The sequence below is a fragment of the Mus caroli genome, unplaced genomic scaffold (genome assembly GCF_978045245.1).
Source record: "Mus caroli unplaced genomic scaffold, Mus_caroli_1 scaffold_6, whole genome shotgun sequence".
Classification (NCBI taxonomy): domain Eukaryota; kingdom Metazoa; phylum Chordata; class Mammalia; order Rodentia; family Muridae; genus Mus; species Mus caroli.
Window position 1 is genome coordinate 27,069,252 of NW_028227261.1, and position 27,926 is coordinate 27,097,177.

Here is a 27,926-nt window from a genome sequence, read left to right on the forward strand (position 1 = left end):
TTATACAATTTGAAAGCAGCCTAGCCTATAGACACTTTGTCTCAATCCTCTCCCAAAATTCTTTCCATCACAAGCTGGGAGTGCAACTGAAAAATAAAAGCACCTGGTCCACTAACAGAGCTGTATCAATCAGAGGCAGGCACATCTGTGAGTTCCAGGCCAGGCAGGACTACATAGCCAGACCCCATCTCAACAAAAATAAAATGCAGATCATAAAGCTAACATACAAGAACATCTAAAACAAAAACACTTGCATTAAAATGTTCATAGCTGAATGCCACAGAGTGGAGGCACATGCCTTTAATTTAATTCCAGCACTCAGGAGGCAGAGGTAGGCGAATCTGTGTTTCCAAGCCCAGCATGGACTACAGAGGGAGTTCCAGGATAGCCAGGGCTACACAGACAGACCCTGTTAGGGGTTGGGGGAGTGCACAGCTGTAGAACAAGTAACAGCCAAAGCAGAAACAAATGCCCGTAAGATGTGAGACAGACAAAAGGTAATAAATAGGCTCACAGACATAATTCAATAAGAAGGAACTACCTACTGGCATATAATGTATCATAGACAAATAAGAGAAAATAAAATGCAAATTAAATAATACATCAGTATTAACTGCAGTTGAGAATGAGTGAAGATGGGTATGAGAGATTGTAAACATTATAAAAGATTTACTTTGACAGCCACAGAACTTACAGCCAATAAAATCTATCCAACAGATTACATCAAACGAGGTAAATTTTACAAGTAAGAACTAGAAGTTTTAATTGTTAAATTTAGAATGGAAACAAATGGTAATGAAAAGTCACTGGGGGTTCTTAGGCACATATAAGTAATTATTAAGCACATCAATTGCTTTCTTAGAATCCTCTAATGCATACTGACTATGGGGGATCACTGAGACTGCACACAGACTGAAAGAGGAAAGGCCTCCTGCATCAGCATTTTCAGATCCAATGTGCAGACCCAGAGCCACTACATGTAGTTCAGGAGCTAAGCTCTAGGACGCAGGATCTGTCTGGCTACCACCTATTTTTTTAACTAGTTTAATTAGAAGTTGGCTAGGCTGGAGAGATGGCAGCAGATAAAGGACCCTGGCTGCTCTTCCAGAGGCTCCAGAATGGATTCCCAGAACCCACATGGTGGCTCACAATTGTCTCTACCTCCAGTTGCAGGGGATCTTTTCCTCTCTTTTAGCCTCTTTGGACACCAGAAACCAAAAACACATATGGTGCACAAACATACATGCTGGTAAAACACCCAAATGCATTTTTTTAATTAAAAAAAAAAAATCAAAACATTGACAAAATAAGCCAACAACAGTAACAACACAAACAAACTCAGCAAAACTTTTAGTTACAATGTGCTGGCTCAAAAGATATTCTGGGCATATCATATAAAAAGGTCATACATTGGAAATGAATGATTGAGAATTTTTTAAAAATTTCAAATCTTATACAAGTGAAACAAACTACTCAAGCTCTGAGAAGGCTCCCCTCATGTAGAATGGGGTGCTAGGCTCCCCACATGTAGAATGGGGTGCCACCCCACCCCTGTGCTTCCCAGAGGTGCAGGAAGTGAGAGTTGCTGTGAGGAGGGGCAGCGCAGATCAGTGGCTGTCCAGGCCTCCTCGGAGCCTATCACCCTCCTGAGCCTCCTGCAGCCAGGCGCTCTGATGGTAGAAAACACTGTCACACAGCATGCCCCGGCCCCCCGCCTATCCATGGTGGACAGTCAGTAAGAATATCCTTCCGAGTTTTCTCCACCTCAGAAAACACATGTGTGCGTGCACACACATGCCCATGCACACACAACTGCATGCATCACTTCCTTCAAACTGTTCTAAAATAACTATTGTAGACTTTATCATATCAGACTTTCCCTAGATTGCATAAATGTATCTCCAAATGAGATCATGCTATTCACTTTTATCACTGCCAAGTCCCTGAAGCCACATTTAAACATGTTAGGCAATGGCAGAATCTTCTGGCAAGTGCATTCTTGCTGTTGTTCAGGACACTCTCACTTAAAGCCACCACCACAAAAATAACAACACTCTCACCTCGCCATCTGCTCATAAAATGTGCTCTCCACTTCTCTAATTCAACTTTCCCCATCTGGGAAATAAATCAGTACCTTGAAATCCATACCTGAGAGACAATGAGAGGGAGGGGGAGGGAGGGGCATGCCTGTGTCTGGGTAAGAACTCTGCACCCCTGGCCAGTGCTACAACTCTTAATTTTCCTAGATTCTTAAAGCCTGCTGTTTGGAACCTTCATCTACTTATTAACAGACTATATATAGGTTTGGACTTTTTAAAATTACTTATTAATACTTAAAAATCTCGCAAAAAATTTCAATAAAATGCTTTGTGAAACTACTAACTTTTATATGGGGAACGGGGGAAGAACCTAAAAGAAATTTAGCAGTATATATATTCAGAGCTCTCATCACAGGGCTTTACTGGTAACTATTCTTCTGCCTCTGTGTCCTTCTACCTCCCTGCAATGACTTTACTGTGTTTGCCCAAGAGAAAATGTTCACACTGAGGATAGAGTGAATACACAAGGTGTATCCAGATGCTAGGCAATCCCCAACTGCTAGGAAGCTACAGGTACAACCTGAGCAACTTGAGGAATCTATCAAAGGCACAGAACACCAGGACACTTCTAGGTTAAAGGGACTGTCCTTTGCTTATGCAAAGTACTTGAAATGTCATCAGTGGCAAGAGACTTCTAGCGTTCAAGGTGGTGTTAGAGTAATGGTTCTTACCCAGGTTTAAGCTTGAAGAGGATCCATGTGAAGAGAGGGAAGGAGGTGGTGTCTGTGAATGTCCTGGTCCCTGACTAGGGAGAGGCATGCCCACGGGTCCAGGAGAGGAGGAATAGCTAAGGCTGCTATAAAAACTGTGTCCAATGGGGGCCAAGCTGCTCGATGTCCTCTTATAAAGGTCACTGCTGCCAGTCAGGGAGTCACGGCGGGAGCCACTGCCAGTGTTGGAGTTTGCAACTAAAATGGAATTAAAACAATGCAGATAAGAACAGGCCTGTTCTTTGAAGAACAAGCCCAGTGGCCTGTTCCTAACACTTTGATCCAGACTCCTTACCACCGCAAATGTGTCAGCAGAGACAGCCTAACTGTTAATGTAGCAGTTCTAGGGGCAGCTAACATCATAAAGAGGACATGGCTTGGGTTAACAGCTATTCAAGCCATCACACAAATATGGCAAATTTCCCTTCCTTTAGTGTCACAGATAGAATGGGATGGGGCAGGTTAAAGAGCCCTGGTGGCCACACGAGCTACGGGAAAGTGAAAGGAAATGACCTAAAATGCCTTTCAACAGCTGAAAGGTTCCAGCAGGAAATGGAATACAGGAAGGAAAAAAAAAAGATGTGTAGGCGGGGCAGTGCCCACTACACAGAACTTTCTAATGCAGGCCTGTCATCTGTGGGAGCTACTGCTAGACTACAATTCTGATTAGTGCACCTTCTCTCAGACATGCAGTTCTGTTCTGAAATCACACTGCTGATAACCACTCCACGTATCCCATTGTCCACAAACTACATTCTTGCGTTCTTTTCCCATCAAAACAAATATTTTGGTCTAACATCCTTCCTCCCAATGTTCCACAGCATCTCCCTTACCAATGTTCAAAACACTGAATTAAAATGCCTAATTGTTTAAGATGTTCCAGCCAAGCCCCGGGCACGGGTCTGAATGTGGAGCACCCAGCCTGCGACCTTCTGTGATTCCTTCTCTCTCAGCCTAATCTCTACCACTGCTAGAGTCCCCTCCACAAGCTCCCTGATGCCTGAAGAACCTCTCTCTAGTTTTCACCGCCTGAAACAAGCTGACAAAGTGAACATAAGTAAGTAGCAACGCGAACATGGACCTGAAAGAGGCCCTGGCTGCATAACTTCTATAGTCCAACATCTCAAAGGTTAGGAGGGCTGGCTATACTGCCAGGGACTTGGTCCACATTTGCCTGTGGTATCTGTGCAGGGTGTCATGCATTGTCAGGGTTGCAGAAAGATTATAAATCTCATTCAAAAATCGTTTAAACAGCTTCTCAGCCTAACTTGTACCTGCTGTTCCAAACCCTCCGAGGGCTGATCCCAGGGTGGCACCAAGGGAACTGCTGCTTCCGAATCCCAAGGACGTGTTGGCAGGCTGTGCAGAGCCCTGAGAGAAGAGGGAGCTGCTCTGGGAGTTACTGCTCAGAGAGTTGTTGCCATAGAAAGAGCTGGAAGCCAGATTGTTACTGGGCTGCTGCTGAGGCTGGGGCTGGGGCTGCTGGGTGCCTAAAGGTCGAAATGGTCCATTTGTAGTTCCGGCAAGACCACCAGCTGCTCCGTTTGCTGACGCTGCAGCCGCTGCAACAGCTGTGAGGAAGGAAGCAAAACATTAGGCTGAGAACGGCGCTAGCTACATACCCAGACTCTGCCGTAGCCACTTTAAGAAATACTTTCAATGCTACATTATCTTTTCAAGGCGGACACAGACTTTATAAAGAATGGTACAAATCCATTCTGAGGCCTTCATCTGAAGCTTTTACTGTCTATTTCTATTACGGACTTGAAGTAAAAATTCCACACAACAAGCTCTTTATGCTAGAAGCAGATTTAAAGTGGCTCAAGCATTATATAGACCCATTAAATACTACTTCCTAAAACTCCTAAATTCTATACTTACTCCCACATGAGACTTTTTCATGGAACTATTTTGTCCATCTATTTAAGTCCTTCAGTCCTACACTTCTTTTAACATGCAGATATTTTCGTAAATGCCCTCTACTCTCATTCATCCACCCTTCTAGGGATAGGATTGCATTATGTAACTCTGACTGGTATGGAATATGAACTCAAGAGATAGCTCCACCTGCCTCTGCCTCACAAGAACTGGAATCAGAAGTGTGTGCAAACACAAGCAGATGACTTTCATTTAAAACAAACAAACAAAAAACCCCTCACGTAAAGAGCTTAAAAATCCAAAGTTTTCCATACTGTCAGTCAATACATTGCTATGACAGTCCTCTGGGGTCCCCACAGTTTTACTCCAACCCTATGCCAAAGCAATTCCCCCCAATTGGGGGGTGGGGGTGGAGAGAGACATAACACAAAAATATGTCATTAGCCATTGAATGCTGCCTGCTGTGCCATTTCCTATGCATCTAATCAGGTGCCACACAATTGCCAAAAGAATCTGAATCTACCAAAATGCCTTGCAGCTTCTGACTCTCTGAAAGATTACGGGGTGAAAAAATAGAGACTTTACCAATTAAGGACCATCAGAGCCTCTCTGAAGGCTATTCCTGTCAGCCACCCTTCCTGTTTAGCTTCCTCACTGGAGTTCTCCAAAATGAAGCTCACTCACCTGCTTGTGCAGCTGAGGAGCTAATGATGACTGGGGCTGGAGCAACAAGCCGGACTGGAGCTCCGAGGCCATTTCTTGCCCCTGCATTCACCACAAGGGCACCAGTTTGGTCATAGTAAGCAGCAGGTGCCAAGACTGGATAACCTGGGGAGAGTAAGCAGCACACAAGTAGAAACCATGTTGGTTAATCTCCGCTGCCAAGGTTTTAACCACCATGCAAGGTATTAGGTGGAAAGTCCTCCAATAAATGATTAGTGAGTGTTAAATCACGTGGCCATTCTAAATGACATGATGAAATTTCACAGTACTCCAGTCCCACCTCCCTACAAACGCCACCTGGCCACCAGTGAGAGCAGCCTAGGTTACCAGGCTATCACAGCAGTGTGGGTGCTGCAGGGCTTGAGTACTGAGGCTGCTGATGTGCCAGACTAAAATCATCTCCGTGTTTCAGTTACTACAGTCTACAGGAGCTCTTAGCTGCCGTGCTGGTTTGGATAAGAATGGTCTCTATAGGCCATTTGAATACTTGGTCCCCGGTTGGTAGAACTGTTCAGAAATTTTACAAAGTTTGGCCTTTCTGGTGTTATCACAAGAGGCTGAGTTTGTGGTTTCAAAAGCTCACATCATTCCTAGTTTGCTCTCTCTGCCTCAGGCTTATGGATCAAGACAGAAGCGCTCAGCTACTGCTCCAGCACCATGCCTGCTGCCATCTTCTCTGCCATTATGACTTGGACTCTAACACTGAAACTGTAAGCCCCAAATAAACTCACTCTTCTCTAAGTTGCTTTAATCATGGTGTCTTATCTCAGGAACAGAAAAGTAACTAAGACAGATGCCAGTCTCTTACCCAGCATTGAATTCATATTGTTTATAGTACAAACAAGTTTCAGTACTAACCAGTCTAGAGTCACACACACATGGGTCTTGCAGTCCACAGTAATCAAAGGAACTTCTGAATTACATAAGGAAAATGTATACTGAATACCAACATATTATAAATAAAGACAAATTCAGCTTTGGGATTACATGAACCTGGTTGTACAACTTGGCTCTGTCACTTAGACAGATGAAATGCCTTGAATCTCTGAGCATTAATTGCCCAATCTCTAAAAAGCCTTGGGAGAATTAAAAAAAAAGCTGAGTGAGAAGGGTGTCACAGCACTTAAGGGACAGGAGTGCCCTCTTCTGTTGGTCAATTTAGGACAGGGAATACCATTCCATCAAAGGCTAGCCAAGACCAATGTACTGCTTTCTTTACTAAACAAGTAGCAGAAGTACGAGTACAACAACCACAGTATTTGCATACCACACAGTAATCCAGTGAGAAGAGCTAGGCTAGGTTCAACTGACAAAATTATTCACTGCTACCAAGCATCTTCAGGTCTTAGTAAAAATTGTGTGCACATGCACAGGAGACCTAATACGACCCAGAGATAAGTAACAAAATACACAAGGCAAGGTGAGGCTTCTCAGTTTATAAATGGCTATATCGGACAAGAAAGTGTCACAAAATTAAGGACCTGTTTCAATGAAGAACATGACATTAATCTATGTTCAATGCTCACCAACAAGGCAATAAAAAGACCAACAGACACTGGTGACACATTAACGTATTTACAACTCAGTGGGTAACCAAACAACACTTAGAAACCCTACAATTACAAATGGTGGCTACTTAAGAGAACAGCAGAAATTCTTTCTCAGTCAAGCTGCTCAAATACACAGGCATTCAGACCAAAGCCAAAGACTATTGTGAAAGCAGGATGAGCGCTCTGTCCACTTTAAGTCCTGAGGCAAAGAGAGACCAACAAAGCAAAGCTCACCTTCTCATGTGTACGGACATACACATCCGTCAAGTGTTCAGATAACCGTGATGACCAATGACTGGCTCAGAACAAAGCTCTCATCATCGACCTCTGGTCTAAGTGAGGGCAAGTATGTATCATCCCTGCCAGTCCCCAGTCATAAGCCAAAAACACTCCCTCAATTCATACCTTTTGGGCCCCACAAACTATTAGGAACATCAGTGCAAATCTTACCTGGCATACCTGCAGCCAATCCTTGTCCAAAGGCAAGAGCAGAATTCACTGCTGCAGCTGCTACAAGGGGATCTGTTTGTTGTCCCTGCTGGTTCTGATTTGGGGTCAAAGGACGTTGGCTAGCTCCTCCACGAAGAACCTGGGAATAATAAGCAGAAATGCTATCTCAAAGGACTTACAGAGGACACACCACATACTCTACTAGAGTCAGTCTTTTAAATGAGAGCTAAATAAATAAATAAATAAATAAATAAAATTAAGGGGGGGGAGAGGAAGCAAAGTCCTGGCTGTCCTGGAACGCACTCTGCAGAACTCAAACTCAGAGCTCCACCTGTCTCGGCCTCCTAAGTGCTGGCATTAAAGGTGTGTGCCACCACTGCCAGGAATAAAATGTTTATTTTTTTTTTAAGATTTATTTATGTGAGTACACTATAGCTGTCTTTAGACACACCGGAGGAGGGCATCAAATCTCACTGTGAATGCTTGTGAGCCACCATGTGGTTGCTAGGATTTGAACTCAGGACCTTCGGAAGAGCAGTCAGTGCTCTTACCCGCTGAGCCATCTCTCCAGCCCAAAATGTTTATTATAATGGTTTCAACACATGGTGTGGCTACTAGGGTAAAAATTCAATTTATCCATCATTTGGTAAAATTTCATTCTGGTATTCTTTGTTCTAAGTACAACCTCTCGAAACAGTAGATTATGCCAGACAGTGGTGGCACACATCTTTACTCTTAACACTAAGGAGGCAGAGGTACACAGAGAAACCCCATCTTAAAGAAAGGAGGGGGTGGGGGGGAGAAGAGGGGAGGGAAACAAACAAAAGAGAAGAGAAAAAAACTAACACAGCATTGCTCTTTAATCAAATAGCCCTGACCACAGATCAGACAGTAAGAACTATAAACAAGGCAGGCAAAGTCTGTGCACTCTAGTCAATAAGGCTGGAGAGACAGCCTCGCTTAACAGTAAGAGCTCTTAACTAAGTACCCGGGTTCTGTTCTCAGCACCCACATGGTGGCTAAAAACTGCTGCAACTTCAGCTCCAATAGAGCCAATGCCCTCTTCTGGCCTTGCAGATACCAGGGGACACATGTGCATACATGCATGCATGCAGGCAAAACACTCTTGCAAATAAAACAAAAGTAAATAAATTGAAAGAAGGAAGAAAACATAGTGCAATGTCAGAGTTCTGTCCCATGGAGGGATCAGCCCAGACAGGGGGCAGCCTCAGAACCTAGAAGTATCTGTGCAGACTACACAGTCATCTCTAAACTCAGTGTGTAGCTCAGGGTGATTCTGAACTACTTATCATCCTACCTCCACTAGGCATGCCACCATGCTCAGTTGTACATGGTGCTAGGGATAGAACCCAGGGCTTTATATGTGCTAGGAAAACACGGAAATAATACCAACTGAGCAAACTCCCAAACCAAAGCACAAAATTCTCAACCACATTTTCTTTTTCTGTCTTGGATGGAGCTTCAAGTGAAAATAGGCCCCATAGGTTCATGTTTAACTACTCTGACTCCAGGTGGTAAAAAAATGTTTAAGAAGAATTAAGAGGTGTGGTCTTGTTAGAGGAAGTAGGCCAATAGGGTGAGCTTGAAATTTCCCAGTATGCTCTTTGCTTCCCACTTTTTTGAGATGTGGACTAACTCTTTCTCTCCCTGCCTCCCCCCCCCCCCATCAGCTGCTACCACATTCCCTCAGCCATCATAAACTTTAACCCCTTGGAACCTAAGCCCTCTTAAATCGTGTGTGTGTGTGTGTGTGTGTGTGTGTGTGTGTGTGTGTGTGTGTTGTGTTTGACGGTTTCTCTGTGTAGCCCTGGCTATCCTGGAACCTCCTCTAACATTCTGGCAGGGAATGGTGACCCATACCTTTAATCCCTGCACTCAGTAAGCAAGGACAAACAGATCTCTGAGTTGAAAAAATGGCCTACACAGTGAGTTTCAAAATAGCCAAAAAATGAAAAGGGGGACGAGGGGCATTTTTGAAAAAAATCATTAAGTGTTTGCTGCCCAAGCATGTGACCCAGAACCAGCACACTATGGTCATGGACTTATCCCAGTGTTAGCGACGGAAAGACGGAGGGATCCTGGCTCACCAATAGCCCAGCCTAATTGGTGAGTGCCAGGTATGGGTAAGAGATACTTGTCTCAACAAACAAGGTGGCTGGCTCCTGAAGAATGACACCCAGAGGCTAATAACAACAATAATGTATCCGCTAATGAGCACTGGAACAAGTATGTGACCGTGTACACAGGCACTCAGCATTTTATGATGAAGAGCAACATCATCTGTGACAGACAGACACACACACAGGAACCCTGTGTTTATGAAGACATCAACATCAGTTGTGAGTCGCTTGCACACAGATGTACTCACTGGTCTGTCACTAGCACACATCACATCACACCCACCCTCACAGGCTCTCCTGTTACCTGCTGCTGTCCCTGCTGGGCCTGCGGAGCGCTCTGCTGAGTAGCAGAGTTTGTAGCTGCTGCAGCTGCAGCGGCCTGCTGCTGGAAGAGACTGGCAGGATAGACACCCCATGGCGTGACTCCATAATATTGGTGAGGGACCACAGCTGGGCCTAGAGGGAACCAGAGAAAAGAGAAGTTTTACAAGTGTGATCTTAGGATTATTCAGATCTTAAAAGGTGAGACCCCCCCCCCAAAATATATATATATATATTTAAGAACACAAAGATTTGTGCTAGCCAATATTTATGAGAGAGGAGGGAGGAACTGAGCTACTGTATTTGATGCTCTTCTGAAGCCAGGCTGCACTAAAGCCAGACATGTATGGGTAAAGTGAGAAAACTACTGAAAAGAGAGGCTGGGAGGGGAACTGAAGGAATAGGGCTTAAAAACAGGAGAAACTGTGAGATCCGTTTGTTAGACAAGGCCGTGCTATGTAGCCTAGTCTGGCTTCAAACTAGAGCTGCTCCTTCCTTAGCCTCCCAAGTGCTGGATTATAGACATGAAACAGCATATCCAGCCAGAAGTCATGTTTACCCCATGAGAAAGAAAAGATGCATGGTAGACATCAGACAAAGTTTGCTGTGAAAGAGGAATACATAGAAAGTGCATGAGTTTAAACAGAAAGGAAAAGAACAAATTTCAGCTGTGTTCTGCCTTCACCAGTCACCTGAGGACTAGCTGAGGCTACCAAGCCCCTGCATCACTAACCCCAGATGCAATCTATGACCCTTCACATAACTGGACCTCCACACACAATTTCAAAAATCTTTGACTATTTTGTCCATGTTTAAAGTCACAAAGTTATTCAATACAACAAGCACGCAGACACACATTGTTATATCAAGTCTCACATTTCAAGCTGACTGCTACTGACAAAAGCACAGTGCACCTTAACCCTGACTCACCAGAGCCACTGACCACAGCACAGAAATTCAACACTCTGCTCCAGGCCAACAGTTCACCTTCTCTACTGAGAAGGGACAGCTCAACGTCCGCCACACAAGGCAAAGCTGCAGATCTGAACATAATAAGGTAGCTTGGAGAGCAGCCAGTGGGGTCAAAGTCTAGATCAAAATTTAATGCTGAAGTTGGTACCAAAAAAAAAACAAAAAAAGATGTGAATCCACCCTCAAGACAGTGTCGGGACTTAAAGAGTAAATAGTTTGAGTATATTTTACATATTTAAAAGAACTTACACAAGAAGAAAAAAGAAGAAACTGTTCAAAGACAGCTCCTGGAATCTGGTGAAACACGCCTTCTTTCTCAGTCCTAGCACAAGGCTAAGCACGCGCAGCATGACTAAGAGTGAGCAGCCTTGCATTTAGGCTCCAAGCTGTTCCAAATAGTACAGCTGTGCTGGCAGAGGAGCTGCTTCTCATTAAATAAAAATAAACCAGCACACACTGGCAAGGTTCTACTCCACAAGGCAGACTGCATCACTGCCTAATGATAAGCTCCATCTAGGTGGGTGCTGTTTGATGCCTATGGCTTACCATGACCAAGAATGCCCACGTGTTGCTGAGGAAATGTGTTACAATATGGACCATCTTCTTACAGCAAGAATATGGACTAAAGTGCCTTGTTGACTTTTCAGAACCTTAAACAATTCAAAAGCCTGGTCTCCAAGTTAAAGAAAATGACAGTCTCCAAACTCACCTGACTAGTGCCCATAGAGCAGTAAGGTAAAAAAGCCACAAGGGGGCAGGGGAGAAAGGCGCCTAAGGAAGCTGCCCCAGAGCCTGGGTTTCTTGCTCACACAGCAGGTTACAGGTGTGGCCTTTAAGAAGGTGGGTGTGGTTCTGCAAGGACAGCACCTTAAACAGTTACAGGCAGCTATCAAATCTTTGAGCTGGTGCTTCTACTACTTGGACCTTGGTCATGTGGTCAGAGTGCTTAGCTGAAACTGGCTAATCAGAACTCCTGGTTCAATTTCCGTGTTAACAAAATCCTTCCTTCGGTGGTCTGGGTAGTTAATGTCTCTTGTTATCTAGCAGACTATTTAAATCATCTTTAGTCTAGGTGATGTGCAAACAACTTATCATCTCATCAACTACACATTCATCATCCTGATGATCAAGAACTCTGAGAGACTAGCACTAAGGACAGTGCAGAGTACATAGTACTTCGGTGTGGCAAACGTTAGTGGGAGCCAGGCAAGGTCACACTACTGACAAGGCTGTGCTGTCTAACTCCCAAAGGCAAGTAGTAAATAGGCTGCCATCATAATCAGGGAAACAACTGTGGAGATAATCTACATCATCACTGAGCACCACACTCCAGTCACTGAAATCTTACACTGAAACTAGTTGAAAAGACTGTAACTTACACAGGTGTGCACCCCAACAGTTTCAGATGCTGTTTGCTGCCTTTGTTCTCATATTGAAATGAAGCCACTTAACATTTATGGCCCCTCTGAGACAACAACTGTGCTACACAGATTAAAAGGAGAAAGGTACCTGACTTTGGAAAAAAAAAAAAAATTCCAAGTTCAGGGAAGGAAAAGACCATTGTGAATCCATTCACAAGCAAATAAAAGTTGTCAGCAACAGAGACACAACAGAGAATCCAAACTAAAGTCAGGTCGTGCCAGGCACAAAGAGTGATTGCTATCTGCAGGCAGAGGCCCAAGCCAGTACAGTAAGGAACCCGAAATCAGATGGGACTAGCTATGGTGTATTGTGAGAGCCCATGTGACTATTCAAGAATAAAAGAGCAGGGCATTGGTAAGCTTTGCACACACAAGTCATCGACAGAGGATGAGCCAGCTCAGCCAATCTTCGGAATTCTGACACTAGAGCTTTGTAGTACTAATCCCAAGGACCCACCATCATCTCCTCAGGCTCTGAGGAGCTGTGAGAATAACAGAGCCACGCCACATTTCAGGGCAGGGAGAAGAGAAATCCAAGGGAGAAGTGTTAAGACTTGTGCTCAAAAGCTATGCAATTTAGAGGACTGGAGAAAGGGAAAGCCACAAAGCATCGAGAAGGTAAGGAAACAGTGAGCTCCCTATGGAACCAACAGAAAAGCTGAGCAAATCCCCTGCACTATCAACAAGTAATTCTGTGGACACAAGCTACTGTGGGACAGGATAAGTGACCACCTTATTTTCCTAGGCAGAACAGGACAATAGCTAAGCAGAGAAATATGACTAACAAGGGACTAGCACTAAAATCAGGAGGCATTGTTGGAGACATGGCTTTGGCAGAGTAGAAAGAAGGCATGCCCGTTTCAAAGGACTTTTCTAGCAGGTGAGCAAATCCCTCATGCAGCACGTGTCTCACCGAGTGTCGCTGCTGCAGCCAATCCAGCTGTGTAGGGGTCCGTCCCTGGGGGAGCAGCGCTGATGATGTATGGGTTGGGGACAAACGCAGCGGGAGCTAAACCTGCTGGAAACATACCTGTCAGTAAAAACAAACGACCAAACTGCAGCCCTACTACACACCTCTCTAGTCTGGCTGGCATTCCAGGCTATAGATGAAGGGGACAAAAGGGAAGAGAGAACAGGCTGAGAGTAAAGAGGAATTTCACAAAGATAATATAACCTCAATAAAAAGTCATAGTGGCATTTATCCAAGTCAGTGTGTGTCTGTGTGTGTCTATGTCTATGTATCTGTGTGTATACACAAGGAAGACAGAGAAGACAACAGGTGCCTTCCTCTGTGGCAGTGGTTCTCAAACTTCCTAACACTAAGAACCTTTAATTCTCATGTTGTGGTGACTCCCAACCATAAAATTATTTCATCGCTATCTGATACAAGAGCCCAAAGGTTGAGACCCATAGCTCTAAGGCTTTCCACCTTATTTTTTAAGACACGTTGTCTTGCTGCACAAGAGGCCTGCCATTTTAGCCACACAGGCCAGCAGGCTCCTTGGATCCTCTTGTTCCCATTCCCCAAAGCTGGGATCTACTTGCCTTCAGGTTAGTGCTGAACATTTGAACTCGATCTTCTTGCTTGCCCAGTAAACACTCTTACCTACCAAGCTTCTCCCCGGTCCTAGTGGGCTCTATGAAATGGGGGTCTCACTGGCCTTGAACCCTCCTGCCTCAACCTTCAAAGTGCTGGACTACAATGCCTACTTTAGCCCATTATGGGCAACCTCTCCCATCTTTACTAAAGCAATGCTTGCAACAAATCATGTATATCATTTCTTTACTGTCTCCTGGCTAAGAGTAAACTCACACCTCCAGAATGGCAGGCAACCCCTTACCTCCAAACTATACCTGCCCCTGTCACAGTCTTAAATTCAGCTGGACAGACTCTTAGGAATTAATTTTACTGTCTGTGTTGCTGGGGATTGAATCCAGGGCCTCGGATTCCTCTGTGCATACTCTGAGTTCCATCTCCAAGTCTTAAAATCATATGAATTTTCAATTTTACTATTAAAACTGTTTCAAAACACTTTTATTAAATGAGGAATTATTTCTACTAAAAACAATGTTTCAAAGGGGTTTTTGGTATTAATGAAAATTTACATGTACACAGCACTGGCGGGTCTTGTGGCAACTAGGGTAGGATTAAACCCTCTTCTCCCTTGACCACCACACCCAGGGCTGCCATAGCCTTTCTGCTCATTTCTGTTACATTTAAAGCAAGAATAAAAGAAATCTCTCCTCCCACTTAGTTACAGTTAAGAGTATTTTGTTTTGAAGAACCCTTAAGAAGGTCTGGCGGGGCTGCCAGGAAGAGCAGTCACATCTGTGATAGCAACACTTGGGAGGCTGAGGCAGGAGAACCGACATGAGTCTTAAGTCTAGCTGAGACTACACCATGATCCTGTCTCAGAGATCTAAAAATAGAGGTCCAAATAGGTAGAAAGGTCAAAGTGAAGATTAAAATGCCTACCAAACTCATGACAAGAAGGAAGGCTTGGAAGATGGATCTGAAAGGAAAAAAAGCACTATCTGCTGTTCAGTAAGCTGAGGAGCTGATCTGGTCTATTCACAGCTGCAACAACCTAATCACAGATGTGGAAATCTACTCATTTATTTATTTGGGGGGACAGAATGTCACTGTATAGCCCTGGCTGGCTTGGAACTCATAGAGGTCCTCCTGCCTCTGTCTGCCAAGTTCTGGGATAAATGTGTGAATTACCACACACCAGCACTGTTACCTGAAATCTTACCAAGTGGTATCAGTAGTCATTTCTCTAGTAAATTATTTAAATCCTGATTTGGGAGTGGGGGGGAGGAATAGAGTCCAGAGAAGTATTATAAGTTCAGGTCTAGTACATCAAAAATAAAATATGGGGGAAGAAATAACTCAATACAAAAAAGAAGCCACTTACTCTGTAGAAGGCATTTGTCTGAATTCCATCTACCCTTGACTTTTCTTTTTTGGAAGACACGGGGAATCACTGTATAATCTAGGCTCACCCCAAATGCATTATCTATTATATAGATCAGATTGTCCTGGAACTCATGACATCCTCTAAACTCTCTCTGGCTCCCAAGTGTTAGGATGGACTTTAATGTTAGTGAGAGTTACTGGTTTTCCCAGCATCCACCTCTCCTAGGTAGAAAAGAGACATGGGCTTAAGGACTTACCAATGTGAGGCTGGTGGGCTGCTGCAAGTGCATACTGCTGCTGCTGGGCAGCTGTCAACTGCTGAACAGCAAGGGCATTGGGTCTTTGGAATAGCTGGGGCAAGAGAAAGATGTTATAGTTAGAGAACTGCCCTGTGAAATGATGTTTCATTAGCCTCTGTTACACATGATGCTCCACTCCCTGGAAGAATAATGCTCCAGTATCCATTCTCGCTCACTGCCTCCATTAGTTCTCCTCTCTCCATAGACTGGTCCTAAGTCTCACCTTTCCTAAACTCCTGATATACAAACATATGAAAAATCCTCACTAGTAGCCAGCAAGAGTCTAACACAGAGTTACTCAGAGTCAGGTAAGAACACTGCAAAGTGACTTCCACGAGACCAAGGTCAGAGCCTACCCAAACAGCTTCTAAGACCGAGCAAATGAGTTCTTACCTAGTCGTGCTTTGGAGAAGATAAGAAAACTTTGCTTTACTCTCTAGAAAAATTATTTTGCATACCTTCCTAAATAAAGTAGCAGTTCTTCCCAATGAATTAAGAGAAATGCCTGGCTTTGGGAGTTTCAGGGTCTCCTAATCTTATTCTTCTTGGACAGTGAAAAGAACAGAAGTACAGCTATTGACAAATTGTCACTGAACCAGCAAGGTTCTTAACTCTAAGCCTAACAACTTGAGTCTCATTCCTAGGACTACAAGCTGTCCTCTGACCTCCTACACTGGTGGCATCTGTACCTGCAGACAAAATTTTAATTCACAGGAAAGAGAGAACGTAATTTACACTTCTCACTAAAATGACCCCATATACGTACCTATTAATGTAAAATATTCACAGTCAGCAATTCACCTGTTCATTTAATAAGTATTTACTATGCAAGGAACAGGAACAGTTTATCTTGAAGTGATGAAGAAAGGTGAAGCTGGCAGCCTGATTGCAAAGAGCCTCAAAGGCTTTCTTCCAGAGACAAATTGCTGAATAGCCCTATTCCCAGAACATAGCTTCCAACCACCTGTTCTTTCTATAGGATCCATCAACAGCCAAGTTCACATCACTAGGTGATATCTAACTGGTAGTACAGACCTTGAACTACAGCCCTCTATATCAAGAGGCATTGGAAGGTGCCATGATCTCAACTCAGCAAAATTACCATTGAAACTATTCTTACTGTTAATGTATACAATAGAGATTTAATCCTGTGGCCTTAAGCCCTACCTCTGTCTCAATTATGGAGAGATGGTTCAGCTGATTAGAGCACTTGCTGCTTTTGCTCCAAGTTCAATCCCAGGACCTATGTGTGCACCAGGTAAAGATGTGTGTGTGTGTGGGGGGGGGGGGGGGGGAAGATGTCTGTGTGTCTGTGTATGCGAATACATGCAGGCAAAACATTCATACACATAAGTCTAAAAATATTTTGATAGTTTATTTTTCTTTTATGTACATTGGTGGGTGTTTTGCCTGTATTCGTGAGAGTCAGCTCCCCTGGAACAGGAGTTACAGACAGTTGTGAGCTGCCATGTGGGTGCTGAGAATTTAACCTGGATCCTCTGAGCAGCCAGTGCTCTTAACTGTTGAACCATCTCTCTAAGTCCCTACAAATATTTTTACATAAAAAGTTGCATATGTTGAACACAGTGGCCACTTCAACCTGAATCTTACTTTCTATACTTCAAATCTTTCTTTAAAAAAAAAAAAAAAAAACCATCTTGTCGGTCCTTAGGAAACATAATCATATACAGATTTTAAAAAACAAAAACAAATCAAAAAAACCCTTTGGCTTTCCTTTTCAAAGGTTAAAGTAAAATTTCACCATGATGCTGATAAAAATAAAAAGGCATTACCTCATACACATCTAATACCAAGCAGTGAAATACAGAGAATAGATGAATTTCTCAAGCTTTCCAAACACTTGTCCACCCTACAATGAGAGCTAGTCAGTCAGTGTGTCTTTGAAGCTGCATTTATGTATGGGTTTTGCAAGTTTATCTCAAGAAGAGTGTCTCCAGCAACTGGAGGCATCCACACAGGAGTAAAGAGGCTGGGAATATAGCTTAGTGATGAAACATTCACTTAGCATGTATTGAGCCCTGGGTTCAATCACAAGTACCAAAAAATAATTTTAAAAAGCAAATAAATAAAAACTAAGGTAAAAGCTACATAAAAACCTAATAAAACTTTCTGCAACAGTCACATTCTCACCAATGCTAACATTTGCTTCTATGCCACCCTCACAGCCCTGCTTTCAACAAACCCATCTCACTGAAAAGTCCCACTGCTGGGCTTCCAGACAGTATACAACTGGGAGCTAAGGGTGCATGCAGAATGTCATTGCTGAGGGCATCCCGACACACTCCAACAACACTCCAGACTCTCCTCGCTACATCCATCATGTACTCAGTATTTATACACTGTAAACACACACAAAAACACATATGTGTGAATACCTTAAGAGCAATCCTCCCTAAATCTGCAGTCCCCACCCTCATGTGGTCACATTTCAAGGTAAGGATCATTACTTCTAACAGGAACCACATACATTAGCCTTGCAAGAGGCCACATGTAGTTTGTGGTTAAGGACTACTTAATAATTAGTGATTATAAGAAAAAAAGGAGATTTTCTTTATGAGAGCATTTTGTAGTAAACAATTTAACAAAAGCTAATTATACATCTATAGCCATCAGATTTGATTATATACTAGATTACATCAATTTTGTAATGTTCTCTTTGGTACAATACTAACTAGAAAGAGTACCTAAATCAAAATTGGGTAATTGGCAACACTTGCTAAGATGCTAATTTATACAGTCTCCAAAGATCCTTAAAAACTTACACTAATGCCCTCTGGTGGCAAACCTGAGTTCTGCTACCACTGTCATGAATTCATAAAGGAGCCAGTGACCAACACTGGGAAAGGAGCACTGTGAGCACTAGGAAGTGCCTGTGGCAGGACAGCACAGATGAGCACTGTGCTAATTACAGTTCACTCACAGGGAGGACAGGGAAAATCCAGCAAATATTTCAGTCCTATGAGGATTCCCAACAAATACTGCAAACACAGTTTGGGTATCTATGACAAAATGCTTTGACTCTTCTATGCCCCTCACTCTGTGAGCTTACAAAGGGCAATGTTCAGGATCCAAAAGCCCAGAACCACCCAGCACAGCAGTACCAGTGCTCTGTGTGGTCTCTCTCCTCCCGCGTGCCGTGCATGCACGAACACACCCACCCACACACACACAGGTTTTTGGAAGTTACAAGAAAAGATGCTAAGTTATCATAAAAGAACAGTTTCTTGTCATATACACCATGCCTCCCTCGCCGCCCCTCCTCCCCCAAAGCTATGGGCAAAGCTGAATGTGAGGGTAAGACAACTCTACAGGACGAGTCTTTGCATTCCTAGGATGAAGGGGGGGAGGGAGCAGCCTCAGAGACCAAAAGATCTCACTAGTTTCTTTTTGTTTCAAGTTTTGCTGCTGTTTATGTGTCTCAGAAAAGAGTCAATAGTCTATATGCATGCCAAACACCAATACATTAAATAAACAAATGCTATATTTAAACAACAAAAAAACCTTCACTGTTCCTTAGCAGATAAAAAAAAAAAAAAAAAAAAAAAAAAAACTAGGAGCCTGGCGTGGTGGCGCACGCCTTTAATCCCAGCACTCCGGAGGCAGAGGCAGGCGGATTTCTGAGTTCGAGGCCAGCCTGGTCTACAAAGTGAGTTCCAGGACAGCCAGGGCTATACAGAGAAACCCTGTCTCGAAAAACCAAAAAAAAAAAAAAAAAAAAAAAAAAAACTAGGGAGGATCTCTAAGTTTGAGCCAGCCTAGTCTACATGAGTTCTAGCACAGACAGACAGACAGACAGACAGACAGACAGACAGACAGACTGACTGACGTTGATTGATTCCAGGGTAAATGATTTCTGAGATCTCAGATCAAAACTAAAAGCCAATCCTCTACCACATGAATGTTTCTGTATCTCTGAGCAAACTAAAGCTACACTGAGGTAGCCTTAAATAATCCTATAACTCGTCAGTCTCAAGTCTTCCTCAGAACAACGCATAAGACACTAGTGAATTCTAAAGATGGCTTACATTAAAGCTATGCAAATAAAGCCAGTGCCCTGGCCAGTAGGCCGGCATTCAGGAGGCAGGTAGAGGGAGGCACTTCTCTTGGAGTTTGAGAAAAGCTTGAGCTATGCAGGAGTCCCAGGACAGCCATGGCTATAGAGAGACTGAATCTCAAAAAACACTAAAGTTGTGCAACTTATGGCCTATTAAGAACAACAGTTAATCACTAATAAAGCAACTGAGTGAGTGTGTGAGACAAGGACAGACAGGGGGTGTGCCTGCCCACACACACGCACTTGGGTGATGAGAAGTAAACACTGGATCCCCTGCAGCTGGAGTCATACTCAGTTACCAATCACATGTGTACACTCTATAATCCCAGCACTCAGGAGACAGAAACAGAAAGATCAAGGCCTTCAGCTACACAATTAACAGTTTCTGGGTCAGTCCCAGTAGCATGAGACCTTGTCTTATGCTATTTTTCAACTGTTATAAATAAAATGTATCAACACTCTAGCTTATGCCGACATAACAGTTTTAGCTTCAGTTACATGAAATTTAGTAATGATTTCCAAAATATTCTGGTGGGAATATAAATAAAAAATTGTATGATATTTCATTTAAAAACTGCTCAAATATCATAACACAGAATGGCATGAATTTGATAATACAAAAACTTTTGGGGGCTGTTTTTCAAAATTAAGAAGGCATAAGGAAAAAGCAAAAAAGTAGAAAGAACAGTCCAGAAGGACATCAAAAATGATACTGGGGGGCTGGTGAGATGGCTCAGTGGGTAAGAGCACCCGACTGCTCTTCCGAAGGTCCAGAGTTCAAATCCCAGCAACCACATGGTGGCTCACAACCATCCGTTGACGAGATCTGACTCCCTCTTCTGGAGTGTCTGAAGACAGCTACAGTATACTTACATATAATAAATAAATAAATCTAAAAAAAAAAATGATACTGTGTGGAGAAAATAGTCTAGAGTGAGTCTTCGAATGAGTCATGCCCCTTTTCCATGCAGGGCAATCCTGAATGAATCACTTGAATGAATGTTTTATTCACCTGGACCCAATTGGGATTCTTCAAACTCTTTAAATATTCTCCAAAAATTATTACTATTAGCCTTATACCTGCAAATTATTACAAAGACGGAAACAATGTCCAGTTTTTCCTCTTACACTGTCGCTGCAAGCATTCCAAAATCCTTTTCATGTTCAATCTGAGCTAATACTTCATGTTTCATAAGTATATAGAAGCAAATAGAGATTTTTTACTTTTAAATACCTTGACGTATTTTTTAATGTAATGTTCCTCCATACTCTTCTGCATACCATATATTTAGAACACACACACAAGCACACCCTCAACACTAGGGGTTGGTAAAGCAGCTCAGAAGCAGAGCACATGCTGGGCCTGCACAGGTTCCTGGTTCAATCCCTCACCATGCCACAAAGCAGACAAGAAAGCAAGTCTGCAGGGATCACCTAAGTGCCCAAAGGATTTGTAGAACTCTTACTCTTATAAATCTGAGAGGTCGCATTCACAATGAGCACCAGAGACTAGGGAAGAAACTAAAGAATCCAAAGCCCAAAGAAAAAAAGGACGTAAATCAAAACCACCTTTCCCCTACTCACTGAAGCTTTGTATCATGTAGCTCAATAAAGCTGACGCTTTGTTACAAAACCAACTTCCATAAACATCAACAGCAACCCTCGCATGGACAGGACAGGAGCTGGGGTGAGACCATGTACTCTGTGGTTGTCAACACCAGCTCCCCCTCACCCCACCAACAAAGAAACACAAAACAAAAATAAAGCTGCCCCTACAATTTGAAGCAAATTAAAAAAGGAAGATGACCACCCTTTGTTCCTCACTTACAGAACCCAAAATCAAAAAGCATACTGTGCCGAACACTGCACTGTGCGCTAGATCACCAGCTTAACAACCCTCAGTCGCTCTGTGTGATGTCTGAGACACATCTGGCGCAAGCAAGACCTCCATAACTGAGACTCAAAGCTCAATGCAGTCTTGTACTGATGCTAGAATTACAGTCCAGGAATACTCTGATTATAGATAATGCACTCTGCCCTGTCAACCCAAACACCCCTTTAAGATGCCTTGGTCCTCACTGAGCCCGCCCACACCTGACTGATATCACTTACACCAACTGGTTTAATGTGATTCCACTGCAGGCACAACTCAGGTTTCCAGAAGTACTTGAGTCAACAATTAACTGATATATTAACATCTAGTGTCTAGACCTGCTTCTATACAAACACCACAAAAATTAGGCATTCTTCCTAAAAAGAAAAGATAGAAGCAGACCAGTTAAGGAAACATAGCAAGACTGAATATGTATGTATGTATGTATGTATGCATGCATGTATGTATGTATGTATGGTGTATAAACATGATGGTCTTATCTCTTTTTGTTATTTTAGAATTTGTGTGTATAGGTGGGCACTCCTGTTACTGAGATCAGAGGAGGGCATTAAATGCATACACTTTTAATCCCAGCATGGGCAGACAAACAGAATTTGAGGCCTGCCTGGTCTACACAACAAATTTCTGGACAGCCAGAGCTAGATAGTGGAAATTGGTGGTAGTACCAGTAGGCACTTGTAAGCCACCCAACATGGGTACAGGAAACCCAACTCTGGCCTTCCGCAAGAGCAGCAGGTACATTTAACACCACTGAGCCATCTCTCCAGCATTAGCCCATCTCTTCTCATAGAGTGTTATCTTGTACTATATAAATGATGAAATGCATCGTAATGACTGAATAGAACTAGGAAGAAGACAACCAAACAGAAAACTTTGCTCTATTCGTCAAAGATATACTTGTCTATAGATGAAAAAGGTACTAACTATAAGTTATTTTGAGTAGCCAGGAAGCCACAATCTACCTGAATCAATTCACAAAACTGGGTCCCAAAAGAATATTTTCTGGATATGAAGGGCCATGGTTTTTGGTCAGATGGCCACAAAGTGACCCTAATCTAGTTCATCTGATCCAGGAAAGAACTCTCCTGGCTATTACACTGTAAGAGTGTGGTACTAGGGGTTAGATAACAAACTTTCCAACAACATCCAAAAACTTTCCCAGGTATTACACAGTTTCAAATTTTAATCTGAGAAACCTTCTAACAGAAACAGAGGAAAGGCCTCCTAAAGGCTCATTGACTAAAGGGAAGAAAAGGATAGCCCTTGCTCTCACGCAGCTCCCAAGCAGGCAAAGGCATTGATACCTTAACATACAGAAGCAAAGAAAAGACACTTGAGCTCTTAGCTCACTGAGCCACTTTATACAATGGAGTTCAAGAAATGAAGAATTTTTGGTTGCACATAAATAAAGGAAAGTGGTGCAACTGGCACTGAGAGCGAGAACAGGAATGAAGTTACATATGGTGAGAAACATGGTGGTTTGAATGAGATGCCCCACAGTCTCAAACATTAGAACACTTGGTATCTAGCTGATGGTATGATTTTACTGGAAGAAATATCTCACTGAGGATTTATGTTTACAGATTAGAAGCTCAAAAGTCACTTCTGGTTCACTCTGTATTGTTTGCAGTAGAAGTCAGCTTCCTGCTTCCTGCTCCTATAGCTACAGCTGCCTGTCACTTGCATGTCTCCCTGCGATGACACACTGTCTAGCACTAGAAGCCCAAATAAACCCTGTCCTCTCGAAGTTGCTTTGATCATGATGTTTTATCATAGCAACAGAAAGAAACTAATATAAAATGCAAAAGTAAGAATGCATACCAACTGACAAATGACCCTTCCTCCTTAACTTTAGCAGCTTCTCTACAGGCACCTCTGGGAAACTGGATATGGAAAGACACTTGGACATCTTAGGATAATGATTGCCAGATGTTATCTGGATGTCCAAGACAGGAGTTTTTAAAACTATGTATCTACTCAGAAAAAGTTAATTTGGGACTGGCAATACAGTTCAGGAGCTGAACATGTCATTGGCATGAATGAAGGTAAAAACAATAGTTAAGGTATATGAAATGTGCTGGGTAGACTTATGTCAACTTTGACACAAAATATAGACATCCGAGAGGAGGGAACCTCAATTTAGAAAATGTTCCCGTAAGGTCAAGTTGTAGGCAAGCCTGTAAAGGCTTTTAAGTAGTGATTGATGGAAGAGAGACAGGTTCACTGTGGGTGGGGCCATCCCTTGGCTGGTCATCCTGGGTTCAATAAGAAAGCAGGCTTAGGAAGCCATAAAGAGCAAGCCAGTTAAGTAGCACTCTTCTATGGCCTCTGTCTGCATCAGCTCCTGCCTCCAGGTTCCTGCCCTGGCTTCCTCAATGATGGACTGCAATGTAAGCCAAATAACACGTTCCCCCCCCACGTGCTTGTGATCATAGTGTTCATCATAGCAATACTAACCCTAACTAAAACATGGGATAGTCTATGCACAGTAGCAACACCCTTAAACTGCAAAAACCAAGACATCTATGAAAAGCTGTAACTAAACAGATTCCAAAATGCAAATCTTTTTAAATTAGCCAGCCTAAAAGCCATCTATGACACTGTACTACCTGTACAACTAGTATCTCTGATATAGACAAAAGTCCAAATAATTAACTAACCCCAAAATTCCTGGTAATATGAAACCACAGACTAAAAACCAAAAAAAAACACAATTCCTTCACTATGAAGTAAAGGACAGTTAGATAAAAGAGAATAAAAATTTTAAAAAGCCGGGCAGTGGTGGAGCACACCTTTAATCCCAACATTTGAGAGGCAGAGGCAGGCAGATTTCTGAGTTCGAGGCCAGCCTTGTCTACAGAGTGAGTTCCAGGACAGCCAGGACTACACAGAGAAACCCTGTCTCGAAAAAAACAAACAAACAAACAAACAAAAACAAAACAAAAAAAGGCTTATTTATTTTATCTATATGAGTACACTGAAGCTGTTTTCAGAAACATCAGAAAAAGACATCGAATCCCATTACAGATGGTTGTTAGCCACCATGTGGTTGCTAGGAATTGAACTCAGGACTCCAGGAAGAGCAGTCAGTGCTCTTAACCGCTGAACCATCTCTCCAGTCCTAGATAAACTCTTCTTAAATAAAAACAGTTCAATTAAAATAGAAAACAAAGACATTGAGCTAGTAAAGACCAGAAAAGAGAAAAAGAAAAGTGACCATTTTTGTAGAATACACAGCTACTGGAAGCTACAGAGAGAATAATATTCAATTATACTTCCCATTCTATGGGAGAAAAAGCTTGCTATTAATTCACACATAGGCTGGGAGTATATCTGCACCTGTAAGGCAAGCACATGCTCTACTCCCAGAACCGAAGAACGCAAAAATGTACTGAGAGACTATTTAAACGCCTATGGATATCTATTTCTCTACCAATCAAAATCCACCAGGGGTCAGTGAAGCGGCAGCAAGTAAAAGCACTGGTCTCCACAGACAGGAAATCAGGTCAAAGCATCACCATCTCTCACACTTTCAACTTATAGTTTTGTACCAGTCCAAAGGAGTAATAGAAAAGTATCATCTACCAGACCTTCTGTGGGTTGTGAAGCTACAAAGTAGCCCCTCTGATCCTCATTTCCTTTCTAATGAATTGGGCCTATTGTGCCTTCAAAACTGGCTGCCATTGTTTTAGGGCATAGTGGCTCACACCTGTGATCTCAGGACTACCAAAGAGGCCAAAAGCAATGACCTGGAGAAGCGACTACATGGTTACGAGCACTGACTGCTCCCAGGTTCATTTCCCAGAACCCCACTGTAACTCACACACATCTGTGAGTCTGGGCTCAAGAGAATTCAGGTCTCTTCTTCCTTGAGCACTGCATGCACATGGCACACATGCACGTTCACAAAGCACAGAGGTGGAGACAAGGCCATCCTGGGCTACACAGCATCTGAAGCCCACTGTTTCTGCTACGCTATCAGGCTGGCTAACAAGCTCCAGAGTGTGCCTATCTCTGACCTCTGATCCTAGGGTCACGAGCATGGACAGCTGCTCTTTTACAAGGGTACTAGAAATTTGGAGTTGTATTTTCTTGCTTTCGAAGGAAGCGCTCTTAACCACTGAGCCATCTCTCTAGCCCCTCATTATTTTTTAACACAAAACAAACCAGCAACAGCATACAATAGAAATCTTCCAAATGTAACTTAGAATCTGAGAGAATGCTCATTCATTTCCCCCAGGGTTGGGGAGAAAAGAGCCAAGCAAGCAGAGTGTACACAGAACAGGTGCTCTCTTTCTAGCAACTCCAGCAACCAACTTTCTGAGAAGGTGAGCTTTTAAAACTTACTCCATTGCTGGACCAAAAGCAACTGACTAAAGGCTTTCTAAGCTGGTAAGAGCCTTGCCCACCCCACCCCCATAATGTGAGGGCTGGAAAGAAAGGGAAGGGTGACAAAGACACACACTGTACCTGTTGTTGAGAATTGTAGTCAAAAAGTCCCACAGTTGCTGCTGCAGAGTCCACAGGTACCTGCGTGCCTGAATAATCAAACTGCAGAGGCTCCATGCCCACATGTTCCATGGGGTCCAAGGGGACACTCTGGGACTCCATGTTGGAGAAATCCTCCACAGGCTTGGCACCATTGGTGCTGGTCAGCTGGGCTAAGCCCTCAGAACCATTCTGGTTTGGACCCAGAAGATCCACTTCATTAGCAGAGCTCTGGCAATTACCAGGGGTACGGCTAAACAGAGAAAGTAAAGGGCATTAAACCTTATATTGATCGAGGAGGGACACTACAGCAACCCCCAGTTCAAGTCCTTGACATAGTTCATTAGCAATCCTGAAAGCTAGTTCTAAAACATAACCAGCGATCTTGGACAAGGCTCCCAGGGCTGTAGTCTCTAGAATGATTCTTCCATTGTTTGCATGTGTATCATCATCTGCTATTAACATACAATACACCTTTACTGTGGAATCTAGACTGAATAAACAGAGTAAACTAAAAACAATATTGCCTGGGGCAGCCATGAAAACTGAAACAAATGTTCCCCACAAACACAGGTAAATCCACTCCACCAGAACAGCAGATCCTCTTTAAACACAGAGCAAAGCTGGAATGGTTGGTTTTCTGGGTCAGGCATAATGGCACACACCTATAATAATCCCAGCACTCAGAACAAGTTTCCAAGTCAGGCTGGAGTCCACACAAGACCTTGTTTCAAAATAAAGCAAAACACCTACAGCTGGTAATTCCTAGGGGTAATTCCAATTCCTGTAATGATGCTAATGAAAAGGTTTCCATTATTATTTACATTTTTTACCAGTGGTGAACACTACCCCACCTGCCAAGGAAATGGAAGAAGGAAATCAGTTGAAAAACATCACAAATGTGTAAAGCATCATTACTGACCACACTCCTACTCCAAGACAAGGCTCAAGCTAAGCTAGGAGATGTAGACTCCATCCTCCATGTCATGACACTCCAAAGAGCACAGTGAAACCTGGGCCAAAATGTTTAAGTGAGCACACTGTTCTGGGACTTGAGATATACCACAACCTAAAGTATAATCCCATAACCCATTACAATTACTGTAAAATTCCAAACCCATTACAGGCAAGGGAGAATAGCCTATGGCTACATTCAATCCCTCCATCTCTTTAAAAAAACAAAAACAAAAAACAAACAAACAAACAAACAAAAAAAAAAAACCAAAAAAACCAAAAACCCAGCTGGTACAAGTTAAAGGAATTGTCATGTTCTATCATCATCATCACATACACCACCACCTCCTGCCCCAGCCAGATACCTCAAAGCATTGGTCAAGATGCTTGTGACTAACGGAGGTGAGGCTGTCTGAACACATCCAAGTAACACAGGTAAGTAAGTATTGCCCGTTGCCTCAATTGCAAAGACTAATTTTATACAGTTCAATATATATAATTAGGCTTATAATTCTCCTGCAAATGATACAAAACTTTTTTATACTAGTGGGTATTACAGTATAAAAACGCATGTTTTTATCTGTTTGCAAATGAACACTCATTAGCTTTAGAATGGCATTAAATTATTTGTATGTGTATGTATAACACCGAACAAAGTTTTTTAAGGCTTTTTGAAATTATATGCCATAACTAAAGCTTGTCTACATAAAGAAGAATGGTTATCAACTGTGGAAGACAAATATTTAATGCTATGGATGTTCTACTTATTACAAGGAAATCTGAGACTCAGTCATGACCAGAGATGAGATAAGAGGCATCCAAGGAAAATACATGATTATAAACAAGCCATTTGCTGGGTATGGCAGTATACAATTGAAATTCCAGCACTCAGAGGCCAGGGCAGGAGGATTGCCAAGTTCAAAGCCAGCCTGGGTTACATAGTGAGCCCCTCTTACTTTGCACCTAAACTTGTATTTCTTCCAACTGAAGTAACTGGTGACTGGCCTACCTACATAGAATGGAGCTGCTGA

At 42.8% G+C, this 27,926-nt stretch overlaps 1 protein-coding gene and 1 non-coding gene across 27 annotated transcripts in view; both read right to left on the bottom strand.

The window, feature by feature from the left end:
* The window catches only part of Pum1 (pumilio RNA binding family member 1), a 114,437-nt gene that overhangs the window by 22,620 nt on the left and 63,891 nt on the right, over nucleotides 1-27,926 (bottom strand). For 8 of the 26 annotated variants that reach the window (XM_021161048.3, XM_085838914.1, XM_021161061.3 and 5 more), the window contains 8 exons: nucleotides 25,924-26,194; nucleotides 15,443-15,536; nucleotides 13,179-13,295; nucleotides 9,856-10,007; nucleotides 7,411-7,549; nucleotides 5,372-5,515; nucleotides 4,084-4,380; nucleotides 2,771-3,007 (listed from right to left, as the gene is read on the bottom strand). In XM_021161048.3, coding sequence (XP_021016707.1) covers nucleotides 2,771-3,007; nucleotides 4,084-4,380; nucleotides 5,372-5,515; nucleotides 7,411-7,549; nucleotides 9,856-10,007; nucleotides 13,179-13,295; nucleotides 15,443-15,536; nucleotides 25,924-26,194 — 1,451 coding nt within the window. The remainder of the gene's footprint in view (nucleotides 1-2,770; nucleotides 3,008-4,083; nucleotides 4,381-5,371; nucleotides 5,516-7,410; nucleotides 7,550-9,855; nucleotides 10,008-13,178; nucleotides 13,296-15,442; nucleotides 15,537-25,923; nucleotides 26,195-27,926) is intronic. The other 18 variants (XM_029476306.2, XM_021161062.3, XM_085838911.1 and 15 more) reach the window with 8 other exon arrangements.
* Nucleotides 7,255-7,327, bottom strand: LOC115030960 (small nucleolar RNA SNORD103/SNORD85). Its single transcript, XR_003836554.1, has one exon. It is a non-coding gene; the product is annotated as a small nucleolar RNA SNORD103/SNORD85 (small nucleolar RNA).